At 35.8% G+C, this 18,870-nt stretch overlaps 3 protein-coding genes across 8 annotated transcripts; 1 reads left to right on the top strand and 2 right to left on the bottom strand.

The window, feature by feature from the left end:
- On the top strand, window positions 1-4,353 carry LOC111491750 (protein NDL1). Of its 4 annotated transcripts, none has more exons than XM_023140758.1 (11): window positions 1-267; window positions 987-1,086; window positions 1,840-1,937; window positions 2,231-2,319; window positions 2,493-2,553; window positions 2,663-2,749; window positions 2,825-2,902; window positions 3,198-3,254; window positions 3,392-3,447; window positions 3,595-3,730; window positions 3,836-4,353. In XM_023140758.1, exons 1-11 carry the CDS (start codon window positions 208-210, stop codon window positions 4,055-4,057), a joined length of 1,044 nt encoding a protein of 347 aa, XP_022996526.1. In that variant the 5' UTR covers window positions 1-207; the 3' UTR covers window positions 4,058-4,353. The 4 variants fall into 4 exon arrangements, with proteins under 4 accessions (XP_022996526.1, XP_022996527.1, XP_022996528.1 ...); XM_023140759.1 differs by lacking the exon at window positions 1-267 and adding an exon at window positions 448-508; XM_023140760.1 differs by lacking the exon at window positions 1-267 and adding an exon at window positions 541-665.
- A 147-nt stretch (window positions 4,354-4,500) lies between these two features.
- Window positions 4,501-9,573, bottom strand: LOC111491749 (homeobox protein ATH1-like). 3 transcript variants are annotated; one of them, XM_023140754.1, is made up of 7 exons: window positions 9,122-9,573; window positions 8,933-9,033; window positions 7,024-7,906; window positions 5,482-6,618; window positions 5,045-5,400; window positions 4,882-4,942; window positions 4,501-4,802 (listed from the first exon to the last, which is right to left on the bottom strand). In XM_023140754.1, exons 4-7 carry the CDS (start codon window positions 6,391-6,393, stop codon window positions 4,710-4,712), a joined length of 1,422 nt encoding a protein of 473 aa, XP_022996522.1. In that variant the 5' UTR covers window positions 6,394-6,618; window positions 7,024-7,906; window positions 8,933-9,033; window positions 9,122-9,573; the 3' UTR covers window positions 4,501-4,709. The 3 variants fall into 3 exon arrangements, with proteins under 3 accessions (XP_022996522.1, XP_022996525.1, XP_022996523.1); XM_023140757.1 differs by lacking the exons at window positions 8,933-9,033; window positions 9,122-9,573 and adding an exon at window positions 8,477-8,797; XM_023140755.1 differs by lacking the exons at window positions 8,933-9,033; window positions 9,122-9,573 and adding an exon at window positions 8,034-8,461.
- Window positions 9,574-10,371: 798 nt separating this feature from the next.
- LOC111491748 (K(+) efflux antiporter 6-like) lies at window positions 10,372-18,109 on the bottom strand. Its single transcript, XM_023140753.1, has 20 exons — window positions 17,685-18,109; window positions 17,063-17,106; window positions 16,833-16,891; window positions 16,663-16,738; window positions 16,516-16,577; window positions 16,370-16,445; window positions 16,181-16,255; window positions 15,304-15,375; window positions 15,138-15,221; window positions 14,788-14,856; window positions 14,598-14,675; window positions 14,404-14,492; window positions 13,712-13,808; window positions 13,544-13,597; window positions 12,841-12,936; window positions 12,547-12,735; window positions 12,380-12,457; window positions 11,397-11,441; window positions 10,903-10,992; window positions 10,372-10,801 (listed from the first exon to the last, which is right to left on the bottom strand). The coding sequence occupies exons 1-20, from the start codon at window positions 17,926-17,928 to the stop codon at window positions 10,718-10,720; spliced, it is 1,761 nt and encodes a 586-aa protein (XP_022996521.1). The 5' UTR covers window positions 17,929-18,109; the 3' UTR covers window positions 10,372-10,717.
- Window positions 18,110-18,870: the final 761 nt, after the last annotated feature.

Here is an 18,870-nt window from a genome sequence, read left to right on the forward strand (position 1 = left end):
CTGTCAATGTGCGATGAGGGGGAACGCGGCGTCGGTGACTCGCCTCGACTCGGACGATCCGGAGCGACGAGTTGAAAAATTATCCCAAATAATGTAGGAGTAATTGTTGAAGAGATTTGGTGGTATATAAAAGGAAGAAGAAGCATTCTGAGTATTGAGTGGCGAAGAAGGGAAGGAGGGAAAAGAGAGAATATAGGATAGAGAGAAATGGGGGATTCGAGCGACTCGGTTTCGGTGGATATGGAGTCGATCTATTCTGGGGGAAAGGTACCTGCATTTCCTGTCTCTTTTACGCATTTGTGTAAATTCATGTGATTAGACGTGTTTGAACTTTTTCTTTGTATGCTTGCTAAGAAATTGGGGTTCATAATGTTTTGTTTGGACGAATTCATGAAATTAATGATCGTTTAAGACGAAGTTAATCGAGGTTTCTGTGTCGGGTTAATGGCTGCATTCGTCCCCTTCCTTGTTGGTTGTGCATTGTTGATTTTGGTTTGGTTTTGGAAGGGTAGTTGCTGTTGATTTTCGTTTGCATTTTATGGAGTTTCTTTCTTTGTTTTTGAAATTCAATGGTCTTCTTTAGAATCACTGGCGCTGGGTGTTTTCATACCATAATTGGATGGAAGTTGGTTGTTTACTAGCTTAGAAATACATTTTGAATTGAAGTAGATAAAGTTACTTTATGGAAAGAATTTATCAGTTATGTTTTCTAGTTAATCTATTATGTTGTTTGCGTCTTCAACTATGAATTTCCATATAGTTAAGCTTTTGTAATCCTCTTTTAATAGTATTTCATTTATGATTCTTCTACTTGCCGCCTTTTTTTTTTAGGTGCTTCAGTTCTCATTTTTTGTTGTTGTCAGCTGTCTTCACCGAAATAATTTAATTTGAATGCAAACTCATCAATAACTATTAGATTAATTCTTCACTTTACTTCAGGCGATTACGTATAAAAATTAATATTTGTCCAATCATGTTTATGGCAGGAGTATCTTGTGAAAACCTGTTATGGTGCTGTTTCTGTCACTGTGGTTGGAGACCAGGACAAACCAGCTCTAATCACTTATCCTGATTTAGCTCTAAATCGTGAGTATGTAGAATGTGTCTTGTAAAATGTTATTCATTTTTGTATGCGTATATTAGCTAGGTCACACTTCAAGTTACATTTTGAATTTAAACCCACGTCAAAGAAGTTGTATGATTTTGAGCATTTCCAGTCATCAAGAAAAGAAAAGTGATGAATCGTTTTTATTTTCAGTCTTGTCAGATGTGCTTTTAACGTAATCCACAATATAGTTAGAGTGTAAAGTAGATCTTCCAGTAAAATAGACACAATTTAGAGTTTTGGATTGATTATAATAGAGTTTTTTTTTTTTTTTTTTTTTTTTAACTTTTTCCTTCTTGTTTCAGAATAAGTAGTTTTTTTTTTTCATTACTTGCATTACATGGTTTTTTTGTTTTTAATTTTACATGCTGAATCTTTTGGATTCTATAATATTGGTTATCTTTATCATCTACGGTCCTTTTGGTTGAAACCATCTGTCTTTTTGGTTTATTTTTTTTTAAAATTGTTTCACCCACATATTTGTCTTCTATATTTTAATAGTAGCTTTTGAAATCCATTTATTTTTGTTTGACAAGCTCATTCTTTCAAGATAGGAAAAATAAGTTATTTAATAAAAACATAGCAATCTGAAAACCAAGGTCCATAAATTTTAATATGAGTTAAAAAGAAATGAAATTATGTATGGCTTATAACTTTGAACTTTTAGTGTCTATCTTTGATTTGTTCGGGTTATTTACTAATGTTTAAATTCCTTATATTTCATTATTTATCAGATATGTTCTGCTTCCAAGGATTGATGTTTTGTCCAGAAGCTTGTTCGTTATTGCTTCACAACTTTTGCGTATATCATATCAGCCCTCCTGGACATGAGGTTTGTATAATTGGCATTGTCTTATGTATATATCTCTCTCTCCTTTTTTTTTTTTTTTTTTTTACGTATTAGGCTGTTTTCTACATAGAATAGATCACAAAGCAATTCACTCATACTAGTGAGTACCTTTTTATGAGCGAGTTACTCTTTTTTATCTATTCTATGTAGAAAATAACCTATTATATAATTGTTTTGTGTGGCTTCGATGAAAATGAACTTTCCAACAAGTAGGTTGTTTTCTACTTTCACATGAATTCTTCTCATATTGGGACCTTGTTCAAGAGTTATTGCAGTTGGGAGCTGCTGCAATTTGCCCTGATGATCCTGTACTTTCTGCAGATGACTTAGCAGATCAAATTGCTGAAGTTCTTAACTATTTTGGGTAATTCGGTATTCTTTTTGGCTATTTTCAATTTAGTATAACTTAAACTTCAACTAGATTAGAATTCCACTTGTCTGACACGTGGAAGTCTTATTTGTTTTACTCATGAGCTCGATTTAGAATGGATATGCACAAACCGGAAGACTTACTCTTCTTCTTTCGCTTTCTCCCAGACTCAGCGCTGTGATGTGTATGGGTGTTACAGCTGGAGCTTACATCCTCACTCTCTTCGCTGTAAGTTTTCTCCCTGTTCACCATGCACGTGATTGCTTTTGTTCTGCTTTGTTTTTTCAAGTCCTCTTGGGAACTTCTCTCATATATTGATTTCACTTGTTGGTGGCAGATGAAGCACAGGCATCGTGTTCATGGTTTGATATTGATCTCTCCCATATGTACAGCTCCCTGTTGGACAGAATGGTTGTATAATAAGGTCTTATTTCTGAACTTTTGCGATCATCTTCTGGTTTATTGGAATCAACTTATAAACGAACTTTTCCAAATGCAGGTGATGTCAAATTTGGTTTATTTCTACGGCATGTGTGGGGTAGTGAAGGAGTTCTTGCTAAAGCGGTATTTCAGTAAGGTAGGTCAAAATAGCTTGGGGTTAGACAGCAGAATTTATGTCGTGATGTTGGTCTTTCCTTTACGCAGTGTTTGGATTTGTTAAATCCTATACAACTTGGGATACCTAAATCCAGGCTTTTAAAACACATTGCTTAGGTTACACACTGACTACGAACTTTTATACTCATTTTTCTTCCTAACCTAAACACGAACCAACTTCAGGTTACTTACAGAAATTCAAGCTCTTAATAGAGTTATTCTTTATCAACTGAGTTTGATTGGACATTTGTACTTTGCTGGTTGTTTGGTTGTAGGAAGTTCGTGGTTGTTCTCAAGTACCAGAGTCTGATTTAGTTCAAGCATGCAAAAGAGTGAGTAATCCAGCATTTTTCTAGATTTCTTTTAGCAACTTTAAACTGCTAATTATTACACAGTTGGAAAACATAACGAATTTTAAGAGTTGAGCATTTTTTTGATCAAACATTATGCACATGTCCTATTTCTACAGTCGCTTGAGGAGAGGCAAAGTTCAAATGTCTGGAGGCTTCTTGAAGCGATGAATGGGTAATGTATCGAACTCCAATCTTTTGATGCGTTAAAGAATTTGTGCTTTTCATCAAGTTATCCCTCTGATGTGGGTAGATTTTATGATTTGATTATGTATGAGGGTCAGAGGTCATCCTTCCTTAACATTGTTTTTCTTTAATGCAGAAGGCCCGACATTTCAGAAGGGTTGCGAAAACTGAAGTGCCGTTCATTGATATTTGTTGGGGACAGGTCCCCTTTCCATTCAGAGGCCCTCCACATGACTGTTAAACTAGACAGAAGATACAGTGCCCTTGTGGAAGTATGTCCAAAATTTTCTTTTCCTCTTTGGACATTATTCATACGTTAAAATCTTAAAGCGGGCTTTATACTACGATGAACTAAAGCTAGCAAGCTCTATTTGCAGGTTCAGTCATGTGGGTCAATGGTGACGGAGGAGCAGCCTGATGCCATGTTGATACCTATGGAGTATTTTCTCATGGGATATGGCATGTATAGGCCATCTCATTTTAGCGTCAGCCCAAGAAGCCCCTTGAGCCCATCTTGCATTGCTCCAGAGCTTCTTTCGCCAGAAAGCATGGGCTTGAAGTTGAAACCAATCAAAACAAGAATCTCATTGGAAGTCTGAACGATGAAAGGAGGCAGAAGAAAAGAAAATAAAGATCGCTTTTTGTATTTATTTGAACTCGAGGACTTGGATAGTTTTTTGTTTTTTCTCTGGCAATCCATCAGTTCATGAATGTGAGAGGTGTGAGATGTAGATAGAGAAGGAAAGAGGATAATTGATAGTGAAAACTTCTAGGCAGAAATCAGAATTTGTCATTCTTTCATTTGTAATCAAAAGAGTTAGTTGAAGAGTTGGACCGTAATGTAAATCCCAGAATAATTTATTTCCAATAAATAAATAATGTTTTTAGATGGAAAGATCGCCTACTTCTGACCATGTTTTTCTTTGGCCTTTTCTTTGCAGAATGAAGCTTGTGATTCTTCATGACGATCAGTAATGTTTCCTTTTCACCCTTAAATTATTGCATTTAAATTAGTCTTTGGAGATGTAGCAATAAGGAGATCGAAGCAAAAGAAATTCTTCAGGTTGAATGTTTCGATTGCCTTAAAGAATATATAGAATGTTCATTGTGGTTACATCCACGCTGGAATTCAGTCCAAGATAAACTTGTCTAATCATTCACTATATAATGCTCAATCATTCACACTTCAAGCTAACATCTTATTGCTGCAGATGCTTATCTGGGTCGTTGAATTCTTATCCCTTCCTAGTTTTAACTGGATTTTCTTCTGCTCATTTCAGCATACATTTCTTCAATCATCGGTTTCCACAGCCGAACACGAGCATTGATGAACCAATTAGAAACCTGCCCAAATGCAAGAATGGCATAAACTCAGTAAAGGTGACGAAATGAAAATTCGAGGAAATCCTGACGCAGCAAGAACCTGATTTCTGGTTAATCCGCTTTTTACTGCAAGTAAATGCTTCTCTGTGTCCTTGGGGTACCTGAAAAATCACAACAGTTGACACAATTCCATTGAACAAACATTCCTTCAACTTATTTTACATAACTTCAAGATGCAAACCAAATTTGTCTCAGAATCTTACGGATGGAGAAAATTCTGAAACATCCATGCCCTTAGAACTGAGACAGATTTTTCAGGTAAGCCTCTCTGTGGCCTCCATAATTGACTATCTTTCCTTTTCAACTGCTGGAGAGCCCACTGCTTCTGGATGAATGATGCCTCGAAGGTTTTCTCGTTCTCCTTGGTGCACATAGTGTCAGAATGCATCCCCACAGCAATAATGCAATCAGTAATTTTCTCCCTCAAGTTTTTATAAACAGAAGTGATTGTCTGGAGAGTGTAACGAGTATGCAAGCGAGGGTCCAAATCAGTGGCGGCATGAAATGCAGATGTAACAGTATGAATCTCGTCCAAGCATTGACTGTACCTCTCATCAATCTGAAACATTATCAAGTTGTTCAGTAATAGAACAGTACAAAGACTATAAAATCAGTGAACCATTATATTCAGTTAACCAACCAATTGTAGTAGAGTCAACAGATGGGATTTCTTGGCATCACCAGATAGTTTTTGCCATTGAAGCTCCATTTGAATTTGTGAACTGCATCTACCAGTTATATCAGAACCGAATTCAACTGTATTATCATCCAGGGAACTTGATGAGAATGGCACAAACCCAACTGTGGATGTTAAATGCCTATCTTGTTCTGAACTTTCTAGTGGATAGCTTGCAATTTGAGAAAGTACGTCCTGAATGACCGAGAGATATCTTGATCCCGCTATTGCTTGAGAGAGGTGAACAGGACTACCACATCTGTAACTTAGAGAGAGGTCCCTGAAGTTGCACGAGTTCAGGTTCGAGGCTAATTCTGTGCTATTCAAGCAAGGCTGAGTAGCACCAGAAAAGGTCAACTGTGAATACTGGTCCAGAAAATTGGTTCCTCCGCTAAGGACGGGATTGGATGTGGCAAGACTAAGAGAAAGCTCATTCCATAACTTGGAGTTCATAGTATTAGATGGCATCCAGCCATTTTGATTCAGATTTTCCATAGACGATATGGTCTGGAAATCTGATCTTTCTGGATTCTCCCTTGCAAGTTGCTGAATACAGTTAAACCTCTGGTTTTCCCACTTGTTCAAGTTACATAAAGACTCATCATCTTCACAGATCAGAGAACTTGCAAATGAAGAATTTAAAGCATTAGAGGTACTGGGTATGATGCACGTTCTAAAAGTTTCTAATGGCTGGAAATGACGGTCTGGAAATGCTATATCTTTCGTATTTTCACAAACAACGTTAACTGGAGTGAGAGAGGTGGATTGAAAAAAATTAACAGGAATTGCTCCTGCTAACTGATTATGAAGCTCAGCATTACCAGAGGGACTCGAACAAGCATCCCCCAGATCGATTTGTTGCAAGGCAGTCGACATTGGGGAAGAAACTAAGAACCCCAACTGATCAGATATCAGTACTAGTAAGAACAGAGCATCTAGATTCTCGCAGAGTCAAAAGGATAGGAAATTCAGCTGCAATATGGCTCGGATCATTACGGTCAAATTAATTGGACATATCGACTGGGTTCTGAAAGTGAAGTCATTTGGGCTTAGCCAAATCCACCTGAGAGCATTCATCAAGTCATTTTCCAACTGTTTAAGCTGCAATTCCAACAGCATTTCTAAGTTCAATGCAATATCAAGTTGTTTGTACCAAACAAAAATAAACTTTCCCAGTTCGAAGGATAAGGAGAAGCACTTCCAGCTAAATCCAGATATCCAAAATCACATTAGACCAGAATTTACTTCAATGTTGAAAGGGAAATTAGCAGTGGTAGCATGCATATCTAGACCCAATTGCCACAAGAATGAAAAGCATGCTACAGAAAATGACAAGCCATACCTGGAAGCTTCACAAATTATTACGACACAATGCAATAGAGGGAACAAGCATAACAACATACAAGAGTGAAGGAAACAGTGGTCCACATCAAAACTCACTCTGTAAACCACAAGCCAAAGCATAAAGATTGGGCACTGATTACATGAGATGACAAAGAAACCAACCTTCCACTTGATAAATCTTTATCATCCAAAATAGGATGAGAAACTTAACGTGAAAGCCCCACACTTGATCTTCTGAAAAGTACACTGTGGTCCTGAATTTCTAGGCAAATAAATGGATGTGATAGCTTAGCGAAGAACTTCAAGGTTGCAAAGTATAAAACACAAAAAAATTGCTACAGTGGTTACATAATTCATGTTTCTTCACACACAGGAGATCAATGACAGCCTAAAAAGGCAAAAGGAGAAGACTAAAAGAAATTGGTTTCTTGTTTCTCCAGAAAAGGGTGCCTACGGTGAAAATCAAGATAAAGCCGATGGTAGAAAAAAGTGATACAAAATTTTGCATGAATAAAGGAAAATGGAATAGCCTCAAGAGTCCAAACCCCGAGAAGCTTAAGTTTGGAGTATTGAACACCAAGGAGATGTATAATCACAATCTCTGGCCACAAACATTAAAGCTAAAATACGTACAGCTCAGGAAAATGAATGACACCCATCTCAGAGAACCATGAAAAGGAAGAAAGAGAGTCGAGAGGCCACAAGAGAACTCTGCATGACGGTGGAGATGGAGGAAATGGACCCACTAGATAAAGATAGAAAGAAGTAACAGCCGCACAAGAGAAAACCAGGGGGTGGGTAGAGAGAGAGAGAGAGAGAGAGATTTGCCCTTGGGTGCAGAGCCACTCACTCTTTGTTACAGGCTTTAAAGGGCCCATGCCCTTCCTCTCTGTGCCATCTCCTTTGTCTTGCTCATGTCCTCTTATTATCTGATCCACTGCAATCATCATAATCAAAATATCTGGATTCTCTCTGTTGAAACTTCTGTTCCTGCCAAGTCTTCTCAGCACCATTTTTCAGACAACTCCCTTTCTTTTTAGCTATACTGAACAAGAAAACCAAAGTGATGAGATGCAAGAGCAAATAAAGGAACTATGCATCACACTTTTTCTTCAGAATCAAACAACAAACAACTTAAAGGCAATCAAATGTGAAAAAGAGAGAAACTTTACTGTTTCACCAGTGTACTTTTGAACAGTTATAGTCTCAGAGTTTAAAGGGAGAGAAAAGAGCCTGAAAATGATGATGCAAGCAAACCCAAACTGACGAGAAAATCCTGTGGGATATCTTTGACGAATTTAATGGCTGCAAGTCGCAATAAACCAATACCCATCTGCTTGTTTTGGCTATATGTACTTCTTGGATTATGAGAGTGACCCTAATGCTCATGTTCGAACCATAATGGTTATCCATTAAGTAACAACATGGTGATGAAACAATGCAATCAATTCTTAAATCTAGAGCTCTGCCATTGGATCTGAGGTGATACAACCCCACTTTTTCCACCATTGTCTAAATCTTTTCTCTGATCTTCTTTTGAGCTCTGACCAAGAAGCTATAATGGGATTTGGGTAATAACCAGAAATAACCAAAGGAAATAATGTGGACCTACAACCTCAATGCTCGAGCAACTCCTCCATCGGGCTGTTACTCGAGAGAATGCCTTGTGGGTTCTGCCTTTTCTCTGCACTGCAGGCTTGGTAAGTGAAACCATTTAATGGGCTTAATTTGTAAGCATCCCAATTGTCGCTCTGAAGTCAGACCCCTCTCTCTTACAAAGTGGGGTTTTAATGATTACCCAAGTAAGAAAGGAAGAGAAGGGTGTCCCTAACGCGAGAGTTAATGGACAAAATATGCTTCAAAGAGTACGGTTCTTGAAAGGATTAAAGAGAAAAGACAGTACATTCATTAAACTCAAGTGTAATTATCATTCAGCTTCCACGTAGGATGGTGAAGTAACTCAAAGCTCGAGATTGATTTCAAAGAGCAAAGGTGTTTGACAGCACAATGACAAAAAAGAAAAAGGAAAAACTCAGAGAAATTGACAGTAAAATATATGAAATTTTCTTACCATTACCACATGGTTGAGTGTGAAAAATCGGGGGGTGTGGGGTCTGCTGCTACTTGCTTGGTTGCCTGCAAACCCAAACAGAGAAATGCTGCCAATGGACACTGCAGAGAAAAAGAAAAAGAAAAAGAAGAGTTCAAATTCAATGTCTCGTAGCCCTTCGTACTACTAAAAGGGAATACTGAGTGCTACCTTTTCTTCTCTACTAATGTTCGGTTTTTTGTGTAATTCAGAACCCACAAACTGGGCTTCAGTCGTAGAAGCAAACAATTTTGACGCAGAAAAGGGTTTTGGGGACGTTTTTCTTTGAACATGGATGAATTTCGACCGCATGATTAAAGCAACTCAATTCGCCCAAAATTGGACAAGTTGAGAAACCTCGTGACAGCTTCGCAATCGGATTCAGAGAGAGGTCCCAAGGTGGGTGACCAATATCCGGACCTTCTCATGACTCAGACACAGTGCGTGCTCAGTTGAAAAGACACAAACACCCATCAACCAAAACGCGGTATTTTTCTTTTAAATTCAATATTAATTGTGCATTTTAATATCAAACCCAATTTACTAAATAATATCACAAATAATGAACGTTGACCTAGATTTATTAACTTAAATTGCCAAAAAAGAAATCAGAAATTAGGAGTATGCCATTTTTAATTTAAGCATACTAGATATAAGTTTAAAAAATTAAGAATCTATTAAGTATTTTTTAAACATCACTAATTTATACTAACATAAAAATTCATTCACAGTATAATTTAACAAAAAATTTAATCTAAGATATTTTATTTAAAAAACATAAAATTACTTTTGAAATCACACATTCTAAGTACTTTTGAAGATTTATTTTTTTAGTTTCTGAATTTGAATATTCATCCATGATAAGTGTTAACTAGTTGAGTTGTATTAAGATTAAAAAAAAAATAATGATTGTGTCCTTTAAACGAAAAAAATATTTGTATATATATTGGCGTCCCGATTTTATGATGTATACGAATTCACCCCTGTTCTCTGCATAAATTACAAGAGTGCCATTATCGCAAAACTACTGTCTGGCCCATATTGTATAATGTAGCCCAGTTGCGCCATACTACTTATCCAAGCCCATTAGTTTAAAAGTGGCCCATTTATCACTTGTGAAATCGGCCGAGGGCTCTCACAGCCCGGCCCAAAATGCATGAATTGAAGTATTATCATAGGTTATGTGTGTAACTCAACTAGTTTATGAGAGTTCACGTGCTTCAGGATCATTTATTTATTCAGCTACCTGTTTTGATATCTGAATTTTCAAACTCCATGATTTAAAATTTGTGTTTAGTGGGGGTGGGGGGTGGGAATCGATGGACTTACAGCTTGGACCTTTTTTTCGCTGATGACCATCTGATGAAGAGTCTTGAAGGTGACAACTTGGTAAAAATCAATATTGGCACTGCAAAAAAGAAACAGCAAAGTGATCATTTTGGAGGGTACCAATTTCATTATAAATATCCAAACTATAATACATTTTACAAAGAATCAGCTCATAGTGAAGACAAATACAATAGTAGTTCCTCTACAGTACTGGCCCCACAGTTCCTCTATCTGATTTTTCCATATCTAAAGGTCAGTTGAGTGTAACAAAAAATGATTCTGGACACGCTTTTATATGATGCTAGAAAAACATGAAATATACAGATTGGTTCAATCGACTTCACTTGCACATGGGGGATGATAAGCAGCCCAGAATTTGACTCCTCCAGCAGAAAATGATGTTTCATTTTCAATCGACATACAATCAGAGTATCACTGTCATGAATCATGAGGTCCCTGGACTATCAACATTGCCCGCTGCTTTACACTGTCTGAGCGGATGATGTCTCCTTTAAATCCAATCTGAATTATAATGAGGAAAAATAAAGATAAATTTTGATCAAGCAGATAACAAATAGTGGCGTATTAAGCAGTGGAGCCGAATTTAAGTAAAAGGTTTCTACCTCAACGAGACTATCTGGAGAGAACCATCGCAATAGCACGCCTAAATGCACTACAGCTGGTATCAGCTTGAAAAGAAAAGGAGTTGTCACCTGCACAAAATGTTCACAAATGCCCCATCCAGAAGTTTATTTCTTGAGATAATTGATCATAAATATAATGGCGAACACGTGCTCATGCAAAAAGACATTAACATTTTATAAAAATACAAATCATATAAGAAAGATTTTTAGCATCCAAACAATCCTAAGTAATAGTTATCAAACGTAGAGGAGAAGAATCAACCACACTTCCAGCTATTTCTAAATTATTCATAATTCTTAAGTATAATTGTTATCTTAAAAAGATAAACACTACAGCAGATAACTCAAACTAATCTAATAAAAAAAAAAGTCTAATAAAACAGCCGTGCTGAGAAAAGAAATTGATTTAATAGATCATAACCATACTACGTATGCGCACGCATACACACATACAGAATTGAATTACATCTCACCAGACTGAGAGCTGTGGTCCCAATAAGCAGTAGATACAATTTCCCCTGAAAATTGTCATAGTATCAGTATTGAGTAAAAAGTATAATTCTTTTCATTTATCCATTTTTAAATAAGAATAGTTTAAAAGATACACACATTATTAAACCAAGTGATCTTAACACTATTGTCCAAGTGGAGAAATTTTTTGTAACTTATTTGGAATGGGTTCTCCTCCCCACTTTTGTAATCTTGTACTTTCATATTAAAAAAAATAATGACAATAATACAAGTGATTTAAAAATGAATAGAACGGTAAATTTTGGAGTATTTAATTTTTAAGTTAGCATATTAAAACTATATATACATATATAAGATTGGCCATATTCAAGGCATTGAAAGTAAATTTTCTCAAGAGAAAAATAAGTAATCAAACTAAGCAGTATTTAATTTTGAACTGAATAAAATAAATTATAGTTAAGATTAAATTAGCCATATTAAAGAAAGTAATTGATTCACAATATTAAGTACCAAAAGTAACCCATGGTATTTAGTTTAAACTTGATCACATTAAGATAGCACAAATATATAGTACTTTATTTTGAAGCTAGTCAATTAAAATAACACAATTCAAAGAAACACTTTTCTCCAATCAAAATAAATTCGAAGAAATGATTTGAACTTTGAACTTGGTCATATTTGAATAATAAAAAAAACATTCTGTTTTTTGAGAAGCTTAAGTAAATTTGAGTCCCAATTATTCATTTAATGTATAGTTTTCATAAACTTGTACACCAAACACAATTGTCTTCAATCCAGACTTTCTATACTCCCAAATTAAACCCGCCACCGCCAGACTTCCTAAGTCTAGGCTTAAGAAACTGAACCCACACCCAAACGCCCCAAGTATCCCAGAGATCATGCAATATGATTTATGATTAACAGGAGAATTTTTTTCATGCATCTCATTAATGTTTTTCTTGAGAAGCAGTAAAACCGTACGGACCTCAACTAGATGAAGATTAGAAGCACGGCTGAGAAGAACAAAAGCAAATTCTCCAATCTGAGCCAGTGACATTCCAACCTACACATCAAAAATCAACATCCAGAAGACTTATTACAACATACCAGGAATTTTGGACAAATGCCGAAGATATAGTAATATAACCTTACCAAAACTGATGTCTTGTTGTTATATCCAAATCCCTTCACCACTGTGCTAATTACAATTGTTTTTACAATTATCACCAGTATAACAGCTGCTAGTAATATATCAACATGGTTCCACAAAAACTGAACGTGGATCAGCATTCCGATGCTGGCAAGAAAAAGGGCCGCAAAAAGGTTCCTTATAGGCTCTATCTGTAGACAATCAATTATAAAATCACTAAATAGGAATCAATGCATGCTTTTGTAACATTACAATTAAGTCATGCATCTCTTGAAACAAAGCATGGAATACTTTACTTGTTCAAGTGTGTGTTGAGCAAGATCAGTTGTCGATATCATCACTCCAGCAGCAAAGGAACCCAATTCTAGACTTAGCCCTAACTTATCACTACACTGAAATTGTAAAATAGTTAATAACAGAAAATACATCCACAAAATAATTTCAGTCAATCATATTGTGACCAATAAAATTATACAAGTTCATCATACAGACATGGGATCCCCACTGAAGTACACATGCTTCAAAGAGTTGTATTTTAAAAGAAGAAGAAGAAGAAAAGGCGCCAATAAGAGGAAGTTGTGCTGTTCTTTCCCTTTTAAAGGATAAATAAATGAAGTGCTTCGACAGATTCTTTTTTCTTTTGTTTTTTAACGTTATGAGGTGTAATTGGTGTGTTCTTTTGAAATTTTTTTAGTTTAATACCTCCTTGTGGAGGGTGGCCTCTAAGGTTTTTTGTAATAATTAGTTAGGTGTTATTCTTTTGGATTGGAGGCCCATTTAGTGGGTTAGGTCTCCTCCTGTGCGGGCTGTCTTTTCATATGCCTTGTATGAATTTCATGTTTCAAAATGAAAGTTTGGTTTTTTTTTTTTAATTAAAAAGATTAAAACTTTATAATATGCATGACAAACCTGAATAATAGAAATGATGACAATTCAAAATGACACCTTCGCATATGCATAAAATCAAACTCACACAGAACAAGGAAAGTAGATACTGACCCACGCTACAAGCAAGCAGAACGCCACTGAGGCTAATTGATAGAGTTCATTGGTCTGCAGAGAAAAATAACATAGAAAATGCATCTGAACTTCTGAAAATTGTCCAATTGTTAAATCACGTTTATAAATTCCATAGAATAATAAATGTATCAATGCAATAAAGCATACCTGTGATGATAGACTTATCATCAACTTTAAAAGCCAAGGAACACATGTACGGGATAAAATTGACAAAACAACCAAAAAAGTAACCAAGATCACCAACCTGGTTGAGAAATATAAAACCTCATAAATATAAGATTCGTACACCACAATTTATCTCATAATTTACAAGTCATTACAAAACCAGTTACCGCTCTTCCTTAGTAATAAAGGATTTTTAATTAAAACATCAAGAATAATTAACCATCTGCAAAATGCATAAAAGGCTAGTTTCATGTGATTCAGGTAGTAAATACAAAATATGGTTTAATGCACCAACTTTCGCTCTTTTTAGAATAAACATAAACCTCACAAGAAATGACACTCACAAACTCAAAGGAGCTTAAACTTAACCTTTGAACTCCACAAGTTTGTAACCAAACCAAACATATCTCAAAGCTCCTTAATCCCAAACATTTTTGAGAACCCTCGGGTACATACCTAAAGTGTTCTAAAATGAACACACCTCTAACAGCATTAAGCCCAATAATTTAAATTGTTGTTAGATTTTTTTATATGTGCGAGTGTTTGGGCCAGCATGTGTGCACCTTGATTATTCTCATGACAAAACTATTTGATCCTACAACGTTTGTTTGACAACATAACAACTACAATTGAAGGTACGCTCATGTGTTTAACAAATCCCTGATTATACTTACACTTTACTCATGGACATCACTCCTTGAAGAATACCAGAATTCCCACCCAATACTGGAAGCAAAGCAAACAATAACCCAACAGCACAGTCCTGCAAGGCCAAGAAAACAGATCAGTTAGGTAATAATTGTCTCCCCTATGAGGTCAAGATTAAATGAAGAAAATAAAAGGAAAAAAAAAAAAAAAAAAGCATTGCCTGCAAGATAAGGGTGCCAATTGTGACTTGTCCATGAAGAGCATTAGTCGAGTTCTTTTCCATCAAAAACTTGAGAACCTACAATCCAAGACAGTAGTTATTTTATCATGTAGGCATGAACATAGGCCATAAACCATGCCAGTGAATGTTGTCACTCTCATGCATTCAAAAAAGTTGTACAATATCCTACCACTGCTGTTGAGGACATTGATAGGAATGCTCCAACAAAAACTCCTTCAGAAGCACTCCCACCACATGACTGCAAAAAAGAAAGTCAGAACTGCTGACGTTAAAGTGAAAGAAAAGAGTCTTATGAAACTTTATTATAAAAAAATTATCAATAAAATAAAACATGAAAAGTAAATTATGAGAGAAGGCATGCAAAAATAGGAAAGGTGAGCATTAGAACCAATGCCAGGAGCAGGATCCAAACTAACTAATTAATTCAACAGGCAAAAATAAGGTAGTCAACAAGACGATCATCTGGATTTTCTGTTAACCGGAAAAAAGATATAATTCAGAGAAGCCACTAGTTATTACCGAGGCTGTGATCCCACTGAGGCATATAAATAGGAAAATTTGGAGCAAGCCACCAAGAACAGCAACTGCACGAACAACTCGAAGCTAAAACACAGCATTAGGCTTAGCAAATGTATCATGATTTTATAAACATTTATGAATCACATTGAATGGAAATAAGACTGACCTTAGTTGTTGAAAACTCCAACCCCAGTGCAAAAAGAAGAAAAATTACACCAAATTGAGCTACCGTTTCGACCTAAACACAGAAGTCAATAAGAAGGAACTTGAGGACGAAAGAAAGGATCAGGCTGTTGGTAAAGGCAACATGAAAAAAAAAATCAAAACAAATGTCATTTTTCTCTCAATAACTATCACAAGAGACAACTATATCAGTATGATTTTCATAGACAAAACACCGTCAGAGTAGTAAAATCCAGAAAGATAGTGCCAGAGTGATAGCTTAGGAGATGGCTACCTCTGTTCAATAAAAAAAAAACCTCACAAGAAATTCATCCCAACCTTCTTTTTCTTCTTTTTTCTTTTGATGGAAAACCGCTACTTCCCTGACTCACATTATTTATAACCAACCTATCATAACAACTACCCTACTGTAGACCTAACAAATTAGAATCAACTTAAAGAAACTTGGTTAAAAGGCCAATGCGCGTGAAAATAATCAGCTTCCAATTTTTATGAATTCCAGAAAATAATCCAAAATGCAGCAATGCCCATTCTTTTACCATGACCTATCTACACATTGATGGTTCAGCATTTAAACTTTGGATCTGAAACAAATTCATTAGAGGAACAAAAATCACAAATAAGAGGATAGGTTTTTTTTTTTTTTTTTCCTGTTCATCTGAGAAGATCTCATGAAGAGATCAAGAATTTTGCCCCCAATCTTCTCAGATGATCTAAAAAGCCTGAATGTATAAAACATGAAGAATCAAGGACATGCACTCAAAATAGCATGCCAAATGTAAAAGTTGTCTTCCAAATTTTGGGCAGAAGAAAAAAAGAGCCCTGGAAAATCCTAAATAATAGATTCAAGAGCAACGTACTTGCACCATTTCACTGACAAAGTTAAATCCTCCAGGTCCAATAATAGATCCTGCTAGAAGGTATCCAGTTATAACCTGATAAAATATAACACAGGTTATATATATTGTTTTGTCCATATCATGGAAATCAGATCACATCCTAAAATTGTTATTCACCATCAAATAGCTAAGGTAAAAAAATAATCATACTGGTTGTCCAGCACAGGCGAAGGCAATGCCACCACAGGTTGCAGAGACAATTACGATAACCAAGTCTGAGATCAATCTGCCAGCTCACAAAAGCAGAGGGTAATATCAGTTGTTACTTGGGAACAATTGTACAAAATAAAACATACCTCAAGTCTAGTTGTAGCACTGGATATTTAGACTTGAAGTTAGATATGATAAACACATTGTCCTGAAAAAAAAAAAAGTTTCAGCAACCTCCCAGAACAAAATGAATGTCTGACACAGAATACATACAAAACATGAAATGCCCATACCTTTCGATCAATCAATGTAGGAGTATCTTCAGCTCTATTATCATTGTCCAAATTGAAAACATTTTGAAGCTGAAACCTAAATTAGAAACACAAGTATTTAGGGAAATGCACGCTTAATTCAGTAGCATGGCCTGAAAGTGAAATGTAATACTAAAGTTAGAAGCATATACTTTTCCTCTTTCGTATCATTTTTCTTTGACTTTACCCTTGCCACAGTCTCCAGAACTGCCTGATTAACAAAGCCAATCAATGAGGGCCAAATCAGCACATTCTTGTGTCCGTATGCTTGAAATAGTGTAATTTACTTGTGCGAATAAGATCCATAATTCACGTGTTGTGCTCAAAAGTATGTAAAAATAATGGTTGCTACATTAAAACAAATATATATATCACCACCAACCTGCTTCTCTGCTACGCTGTTGTTGAAGCTTCCTGAATCAATTTCTGAAATACAAGAGAGAGAAATGATTACTCAAACAGAAGATAGAAGATACTAACATCATATGAGCTACAATAATGAAGCCGTCAACAATATACACCTACAGTGCATTGGATAACTATCTCAATTTATTAGAACATTTAAAAAAAGAAGTAAAAAACGTGAACAATAGAAGGATAGAAATAACAGACGGGATCAATAAGCATTGATCTAAATGATACAATAGAAAAGCTCATACCGAACAGATAGAAAGAAAAATTCAGACAGCAGTTGTAATTACAGACAAATTTCGTATTAGCATCCTCTTACTGAGCAAAGGAATTGCGTATCCAATAGCTACAAAATTGGAACACGCCAGATCAAAATTATTCATCTATCTTGTCTTACTGCCAGGATCTTCGTGGAAAACAAAAAAAGTAAACCACATAACCCCTAGAGCTGAAGAAACCATGCCAAAATCGTTCCAACATCGCCGCATCCGACAATTAACTTGGATTCCGAATTATAACCGCACTCAGCTATAACAAACTAATCACAACCCTAACACAATCGAGTGAGCAAACGAGATCTAAGATCTACTAACCTTCATTCTGGTCATTGTCCTTGAACTCATTCTCCAAAGCACGATCAATTATGTCTGCAAAACTACCCTCCTTGTTCCTCGGACTGGATACGTTATTGGACTGGAGAGTAGCGTTAGCAAGAAGCGGCTGATCCGAGTCGGAGAGGGGAAGGGCGGTGGAAGGAAGCAACCGCGCAGAGAAGAGGAAAGAGATGACGAAGAGGAAGATGAAAATGCGGACAGGTGAGAATGATAGCTTCAACATTGCAGAGTGGTTGGGGAATGTTGCCGGCTAATTGGTCACCATGCGAGAGAAATGGAGGGGATGAGAAGACAAGGATTCGGGAGATTGAGGAAATGGGGGAATGTGAAATAAATAAACCAGATAGAGAGAGAGAAAGGGGGAGAGTGGAAGAGAGACGGTAGGGGTTGAAGCAGGAGTCAGTGGCTAACCAGACCAGAGATAATGGGTCAATGTGTAGTCTACGAACCGTTGTTCAACGCCGCGAACCCAGCCGCATGTGCGCCTTTTGGCGGTACTCGATCGCGCGTATCTATTTATTATTATTATTATTATTATTATTTAAGTTTAATAGGTTGGAAGAGATCTAAGATATTTATTTTACCAGTATTCACTTAAAAAGAGGGTGGGAGACAGTTAGAAACATTTTTTTCCATTTTCATCGGTTAATTTTAAAAATTATTTCTATTTTGATTATAATTTTTTAAAAAATATATATTTTAATTTTTAAACTCGCTCTATATAACACTTTTAAATATTCATCTTTCATTTATGATTTTTTTAAGTATACATTCGGCCTTTAGTATATTATTCGATACACATTCATAACTTTACCAACGGTAACTCTAACATATTTAGTTTTTTTTTTTTTCAAAATGCATTATGTTAAAATGTTTAAATTTATTTATTTATTTATTTATTTTTGAGTTCATCAGCTTAGAATGAAGTATTCAAATATTTGGCGCACAGGAGACGGGATCACGAGTGAGGAAGCATTGCTAGGTTGGCTAGTCGTAAACGATACTATGATTAGGTTAAATACATTTTGATTTTTTATGTATATTGATAATTAGTTTTATTTGAATTTTAATAATAATGTCACCTGAAATTGGAGAATCTTAAAATTTAAAAGGGAAAAAAGAAAAAAGAAAAGAAAGTAAAAAAAAAAAAAAAAAAAAAAGGGCC

Source organism: Cucurbita maxima, unplaced genomic scaffold, assembly GCF_002738345.1.
Source record: "Cucurbita maxima cultivar Rimu unplaced genomic scaffold, Cmax_1.0 Cma_Scf00017, whole genome shotgun sequence".
In the NCBI taxonomy this organism is placed as follows: Eukaryota; Viridiplantae; Streptophyta; class Magnoliopsida; order Cucurbitales; family Cucurbitaceae; genus Cucurbita; species Cucurbita maxima.